The sequence below is a fragment of the Pyrus communis genome, chromosome 11 (genome assembly GCF_041283825.1).
Source record: "Pyrus communis isolate YQ-2024b chromosome 11, ASM4128382v1, whole genome shotgun sequence".
In the NCBI taxonomy this organism is placed as follows: domain Eukaryota; kingdom Viridiplantae; phylum Streptophyta; class Magnoliopsida; order Rosales; family Rosaceae; genus Pyrus; species Pyrus communis.
In genome coordinates this window covers 21,203,552-21,211,485 of record NC_142575.1, presented here as the reverse complement: position 1 = coordinate 21,211,485, position 7,934 = coordinate 21,203,552, and the positions used below count along the sequence as shown (strand labels likewise).

The following is a 7,934-nucleotide window of genomic DNA, read 5'->3' as shown; positions in this document are numbered from 1 at the left end:
TGAGAGAGAACCACCCAGGAAATAAGTTCAGAAAGTTCCAATTAGCCTAGAAGCATACTTCATGCCTCAAGCATCATCATCCGTGCAACCTTAGTAATTTCCATAGCTTTCCATTAAGCATCTCAACCATGAAAAGCCTTATTATCACCTCAGGAAAGCCCAAATCATCTAGCAAAGAATGCCATGCAGCCATGCAATCCTTTCTCTCTCATGTAAACTGATAATCTTATAGCTTCCACACCACGCTTCACTTAAGCAAGTCATTATCTTGATCAGTCATGCTATCTTTGAGTCATTGATGTTACCGGGGTATTTCTTAAGACAAGCTAACTCTTTCGAGAGATCCCGGGGCTTGTTACAAATTCGTACCAAGGGAGACAAAAGAACGTTCTCAAAGCCTAAGTCCACTTCGACCTAAAAGTCCTCCAACATAAATTGGCGACTCTGCATGGGATAGGTCGCAATCTTGATTCAATGGCTCCAAGATCCAAAAGACATGCTACCAGGAATGGCAACGCCTCAGACGTAGGTGAGGCTATTTCCCGACTCGGCAAGTCTCAATGTGAAGGCCAACGCCAGGAAAGCCAGGAAAACCTAGACGAATATGACATGCTTGACATTATTGCAGCCATTCATGCCTTCGATGAAGCCCAAAAAGGAATTGCTACGTCTGTGAAGGAGTTGAAAAACTCAATCTCAAAGCCAAGCGAGAAAGCTAGTGACAAGGACTGCATGCCTAGGAAAAATTCTTCTCAAGATGAGTCAGCTGTTGCTGCTGGCAAGGGTCCTGAGAAAACACCATCCTTTGTCACTCAGGAAGACATCATAGCCATGCTTGAAAAAGAGCTGCACAGGAGTTCGGAGGACTGGAAATATGTTCCTAAGCCACTATATTCAACCAGCATTCTCCATATGCCGTATCTTAAGGGATACTAGACTCTCAACCTTGTTTTCTTTAATGGGAGGAAGGGTAGCCATAAGGAACATATAATCCGTTTCATAGACGCTTTGGGTCTTCATGCCGACGACAGCAACCTCCGTCTCAAGGAGTTCTAAAAAAGCCTAACTGATCATGCCTATACTTGGTACATCACCCTTACACCAGGTTTCATCAGGACCTGGTAAGAGTTGGTAGACAAGTTTTATAAAAAATACATCTAGCATGAAGAAAAAGTCACAACGACTCAGCTTAACAACACGCAGCAAAAGCACAAGGAAGATATGGTGACTTTTGCTAAATGTTTCCAAGGCCTCACCCTTGACTGCTATGACGAGAAGAATGAGGAAGTTCTTGTGGAGATTTGCATCAGCAACATTGTAGCTGACTAAATGGTGTACTTGGAGAACATTGGTATCAGCCAATTCTCGAGGCTCTTAGAAGCAGTGAAGAAGACCAGCTTGTCAGTCAAGCCTTTCACAAGGAGATCCTAAAAATTTGACAAAAATGAAGCTTATTATACCCTAGCCGTGGATGACAAATCCAACTACAACCCACAAAAAAAAAGGAAAATGAGAGCGATAGGGAAACATATCCTCCACTAGCGTACAACGATGAGGAATTCCAAGCCATCCTTGATACCATGCTCGCAGATCGGGCCATCAAGCTGCTCCAGCCGTACAAAACCCTTCTAGGGAAGATAGAAAGGATTGCAGGTATTGTCACTACCATTAGCATGTGGGACATCCCTCTACTGTATGTAAAACTTTGCGAAAAATTCTTCATGCAAAAACCTCAAAGGGATACTAGAGCTGCCATGTAAGACGCAAGCCATAGACATTGACCCTCTACCGGAACATTAAGGGAATGAGGTAGCAGCTGCCATTACATGCTCTAGAGATGACGATGACTACCATCTGTGGAACAACTACACCAAGCCATCGGAAGCCATTTAGGAACCTTTCGGGCATATGGAGAAAGCTTACTAATGCAAATACTCCAAACCGCAGAGCTATAATACTCCATGGCCTCAAGTTGAGGGATGGGGAGATGAGGATGCAAATCTCATGGATTTTACCCCAAGCCTAAGTGACGAGACCTTCACCATCAATATGCTTGAAGAATACAATGAGGAAACCTCGGAGGAGAAACTGTTCAACCAAGAAATGACGGCTGTGACTTTGTACAGCTTTCCCAACATGTAAGCCGACGCAGTTGAGCATTACCTTTCCTAAAGGCAAGGGCCCACTACAACGCAGGTCCTTTAGGAAAACCCGAAGTTCAAATCTCTCTTCTACCAGCTCGAATATGGCCCGGAAGCAAGGATTGCTGCTGCTGAAGCTCTCATGCATGTTTCCAAGGACTATGACCCTCAATGCTATACTACCTAGCAGCATAAGGCTTTCCTTGAGAACAACGCCATTATCTTCACTGACGAAGATATGGAAGTGGCTATCCCTGACCATCGAAGGCCAGTGTACTTGGAAGAGCAGATTAATGACATCTTCATCAGGCGAGCTTTGGTTGAAACTGGGTCATCCGTCAACATTTTGCCATTGGTAGTGCTCATTGCAGCAGGCGTCCCAACGTCAAAAGTGGTAGGGTCTCAAATCTCTATTAATGGGTTTGGGAACAGTAGTAAGAAAACTATTAGATCCATTGAGATCGACTTGAAGATTGGCCCTATCAGATCGTTTACTAAGTTTTATGTGATGGACATCAACGTGACTTACCACGCTCTGCTCGGAAAGCCATGGATAAACAAGCACAGACTCGAGGTCTCCACCTACCACCAGTGCGTTAAGGGAAGGATTGGTCTGAGGCCTATTCACATCCCAGGAAACTAGATGCCATTCAACCTAGACGAAGTTCACTATTCTGATGCCAAGTTCTATAATGATTTCTCAAATGCCAGAAGTGGGATATCACAGGTCTTAGGGGTACCTTTACCCTATTGGGAAGAAGTTCGAGATCTCAGTGACCGAGAATTCATAGCCACAGTGGAAAGAGGAAAACACATACAGCCAAAGACTAATATCCTTGCCTACACTTTACCTCAATGCTCCAAGGTCATGCTTCCCGACGGCCATATCGTTTACTGGTTATAACGGGTTGGGGGCATGGCCACATTGTGTGGGAAACCCCCGAGTATGAAGGCACTGCACGCCAAGTAAATAGCGCCCTTAAGGAAACCAAAGACATGTTTGCACCTGCTACAAATGACGAATCCCACCAAAAAATCATGCATGCGCCAAAATGCATACAGGATGGATCCATTACAGTGGTGGAAAAGCTTGAAGAGATAAACCTAGTGTTTCCTTAACTGTTGAGGAAAAGAAAAAACTAGTTAGCTTGTAAAATGAGTTCAAGGATGTCATTGCTTTGGAGGAATTTCCACCAGAAAATAGAGGCTAAAATCAAAGTCGAGGTAGAAAAGCTCCTGGCGGCCAGATTTATCAAGCCTATCAAGCACCCTTTTTGGCTAGCAAACATTGTCCCAGTAAAGAAGAATAACACTGTCCAAATCTGGATATGCATCAATTACCAAGATCTCAATGCAGCATGCCCAAAGGACGAGTTTCCATTGCCTAACATAAACCTCAAGATCGATTCAACCTCAAGGCAAGGCTTTATGTCATTCAAGGACGGCTTCAGTGGATACAACTAAATCAAGGATGTCTACCAAAGATGATGAGAAGACGGTTTTCCACACGCTATTTGGAAACTTTTACTACACAGCTATGCCATTTGGACTCAAAAACGCCGGTGCCACTAATCAGCGAGTAATGATGGCAACTTTTTTTATGACATGATGAGGAAGGAAATGGAAAACTATATGGACGACCTCGTTGTGAAATCCAAAACTAAGGAAGGGCATTGGGAAGTGCTAAGGAAAGTGCTTAGGAGATGCCGAGCATATAGGTTAAAGATGAACCCCAAGATATGCACCTTCGGTGTTTCCGGGCAAGTTCCTGGGCTTCTTAGTACATCAGCGCAGCATCAATGTAGATCTCAACAAGGCGCGCACCATATAAACCCTCATGCCACCGACAAACACAAATAAGCTGAAAAGTTTAATGAGGAAACTGTCCTACATTCGGCACTTCATCCAGGATTAGCAGCAACAACAAGAGCCTTCGCCATACTGCTTATGAAAGGGAAAGAATTCATGTGGAACGAGGAATGCACATAAGCCTATTAACGAGTCCAGCAGCTAGTCACCAACCTTCGTACCATGAAGGCACTAGTTTCAGGCATTCCGCTCAAGCTCTACTTAGCCGCAACAAGCACTATTGTAAGAGCTCTGCTTGCCCAAGACAGTTCAGTCGGGGAAGAAGCATTAATCTACTATGTCAGCAGACAACTAAGAAGCGCCGAAACTCGCTATGAGAAGACAGAACTCATTTGTCTAGCTCTCGTCTATGCATCACATCGATTGCACCACTATTTCCTAGCCCACAAGTTGCACCTTATGGCAAAGTCTGACTTCGTAAGGTACTTGTTCACTAGACCTATATTATCTGGTCGTTTGGCTTGTTGGTTGCTCAAACTTTCTGAATTCGATATCATATATATGACGTTTAAGGCTATCAAAGGCCAAGCTGTGACATACATGCTAGCATTGTTTCCCAAAGAATGAGAGACCATTATTTCCAAGGAAGTCCTTGGTGCACTGCCAGAGATAGCTACCACCGCTATGGAAGAAGAGTCATAGGTCATGCATTTAGATGGTTTTTCCATAGCCACAGGACAAGCTGGCATTGTACTTATCAATCTAGAAGGCCAAGCTACTGCCCTATCCTTCAAGCTAATATTTCCATGCACAAACAACGTAGCTGAGTATGAAGCTTTCATCATGGGCCTTTCCATAGATAGGTAAATGGGCGCAGGTAAGATACGAGTCGTAAAGGACTCGAATTTAGTCCTCAACGAGGTCCAGGGAAGCTTCACAATGAAGGAAATAACCTTGGCACCATATCGTATTATAGCCGAGAAACTCATGGCAAGCTTCAAGCAAGTGTTGTTGGAACATATTCCCGGCACAACCAACAGATATGCGGATGCCCTAGCCACACTTGGCTCTAAGCTTACCTTCATCGAAGAACAACTCAACATTGTTGTGATCAGAAGGAAGGCCCAAGCCATTGATGCAGTCTTTCTGGAGGAAACGTCAGAGGATGACGATTGGAGGAAAGTTGTCAAAAGGGAATTTTCCAACCCAAGCGAAGAGCTCAGTATCAAATACCCTAAGGATTACATCAATGTTGTTGTGACACTCTACAAGCACCCATCCGGATGAAGCACAAAAGCGATTGCACGAAATCTATGAAGCCACATGCAGAGTCGACCAAGTAATAAGTCTCTATCACCGACTACAAAGAAAAGGGTATTACTGGTTAGAGATGAAGCAACAAGCCACATGCATCCAAGCTGAATGTCCAAAGTGTACCAGAACGCTTTTCATAAGAAAGGCATTTGTAGTTTCCATCACTAATTATTAGAAGTCCTCATACTTAACCTTCTTCATTGATAAGACACTGCCAAGCAATGTCAAGGATGCGCGCAAACTGAAAGGGACGTCCAAGAGGTACTTCGTTGATGGGGCAACTCTAAATTTCCACAAAAGGTAGTAAGATAATGTCTTGAGTAGTTACATATACAGGACCCTTGACACAAATATACATAATACAAGTTCCATATAGATTACTTTTCAAGACAATTTCTTTCAAATTTATTAAAATTTCATGTACGAATTCTTGAATACCTACTATGGTGGAATATTCATGTGGTATTTTCTCAAATTTTGCACGTGTGATACATGTACCTTCTATTTCTCCAAGCTTCGATTCAATGGGGAGCCATTGAGATGCCTTGGGTTATCCGAGTCATCACAAGTCATGCAAGAAGTACATGCTGGAGAGTGCGGTGAGCACCAAGGAAGGAATAAGCTACATAAGCAGTTACTGAGCCTAGGATACTATTGGCTAACCATGAGGGAAGACATGCACAACATGGTCAAGCGATGTCATGCTTGCTAAGTTCATGGAAGCTTAATCCACAAGCCTCCAACGCTACTGTAAGACATGTGCACTTTTTTTCCATTCGATTTAATAGGAACCATTAACCCGGCTTCCGAGGGTCACTTATGAATCCTAGTAGCCAATGAGTACTTCACAAAGTGGGTGGAAGCAATCCCCCTTAGGATAGAAACACGAGTAGCGGTATCTAATTTCATTAGGGAATGTATCGTTTACCAATTTGGGATACCTTACAATATAGTGAGTGACAATGGCACACATTTTGTAAACAAACAAGTAAGTGCCACACTTGATGCTTACAGGATCAAGCAATGTCGCTCCATGCTATACTATCCCCAGGGAAATGGTCAAGCCGAAGCCACAAACAAAATACTGCTAAGGATACTAAGCAAGATGGTACACAACTATGTTGAGGGCTAGAACACGCATCTCCCAGACATCCTATGGGCCTATCACACATCTCCAAGGAATGCTACGGGTTTTTCCCTTTACTCCTTGGTGTATGGATTCGAAGCTATTTCTTTTATGCAAATGATGATGCCCACGACAAGAGTTTTAACGTTTAACGATGTGGAATGGGATGTTGCAGCTTGTGCAGACTGAAGGTGGAAAGACCTTGAGTTACTCGAGGAAAAAAGAGCATAAACAACTAGGAAAGCAGCCGTATACCACCAACAAGTTACCAAAGCCTACAACCGCATAGTCAAGCCACGCAACTTCAAGGAAGAAGATCTTGTCCTCAGGACAACCGAGCACATAAGGATGTAGATTTTCGGACCTTCGAAGTTTGCCTCACATTGGGAATGACATTTTGTGGTCAAGATAGCCTATCGAAGTGGTTACTATACTTGACTTCAGTCAAGGAAAGTATACTAACGAAACCTATCAATGCCAAGTGGCTAAAGCCTTATTACTGCTAAAATGCTCATGCTTATTTTAGAAGAACAAGCTTATTTTATGCAATAATGATCATTTTACTTACTCTATGAGGTCTTGTAAAGCCATGCAATGATTAATGTACCCCAAATTTTAATGAAATGAAGGAGCATTTTGTCAAAATCTTTGGTACATTTGTTTCTTTACATTGGCAAAAGTAACTAGAATGATTTCTTCTAAACAAGCTATAACAGTAATCATGTCAAGGCTATAAGGAAAGCCTACGCCAAGCAAGCTGCCCTAAGAGGCAAATCATGCTAAAGCTATACTCATGCAACATGCCTAGCCTATCAATGCCATGCAAGCTGCTCAATGGTTTAATGCTTATGCAACATGCCAAGCCAACACACCATGCAAAACCATTGAGTCAAGCAAATAAAGTTTTTTCAAAGCTATACTTATGCAACATTCTAAGCCTATCAATGCCATGCAAGTTGCTCAATGGTTTAATGCTCATGCAACATGCCAAGCCAACATGTCATGCAAAGCCATTGACTCAAGCAAATAAAGTTATTTCAAAGCTATACTTATGCAACAAGCCAAGCCTACCACTGTCATGCAAGCTGCTCAATGGTTCAATGCTCATGCAACATGCCAAGCCAACACGTTATGCAAAATCATTGAGTCATGCAAATAAGCTTTTTCAAAGCTATACTTATGCAACACTCCAAGTTTATCAATGCCATGCAAGTTACTCAATGGTTTAATGCTCATATAACATGCCAGGCCAACATGCCATGCAAAACCATTGAGTCAAGCAAATAAAGCTTTGTCAAAACTATACTTATGCAACATGCCAAGCCTATCAATGCCATGCAAACTACTCAATGGTTCAATGCTCATACAACATGCCAAGCTAACACGCTATGTAAAAGCATTGAGTCAAGCAAATAAAGCTTTTTCAAAAGCTATACTTATGCAACATGCCAATGCCTATCAAGCCAAGCAAGGAAAAGCTTTTAAAACCAGCAAGCCAATCAGTGTTGAGTAAGTCAAGCTCTTCTAACATGTTCTGCTTCCCT

At 42.7% G+C, this 7,934-nt stretch overlaps 1 protein-coding gene across 1 annotated transcript; it reads left to right on the top strand.

The window, feature by feature from the left end:
* Window positions 1-2,379: 2,379 nt before the first annotated feature.
* Window positions 2,380-2,784, top strand: LOC137742955 (uncharacterized). Its single transcript, XM_068482888.1, has one exon. The coding sequence runs from the start codon at window positions 2,380-2,382 to the stop codon at window positions 2,782-2,784; it is 405 nt and encodes a 134-aa protein (XP_068338989.1).
* Window positions 2,785-7,934: the final 5,150 nt, after the last annotated feature.

Excerpts from the sequence above, each read along its gene's own strand:
- LOC137742955 (XM_068482888.1), top strand. The coding sequence starts at position 2,380 with ATGGAAGTGGCTATCCCTGACCATCGAAGGCCAGTGTACTTGGAAGAG.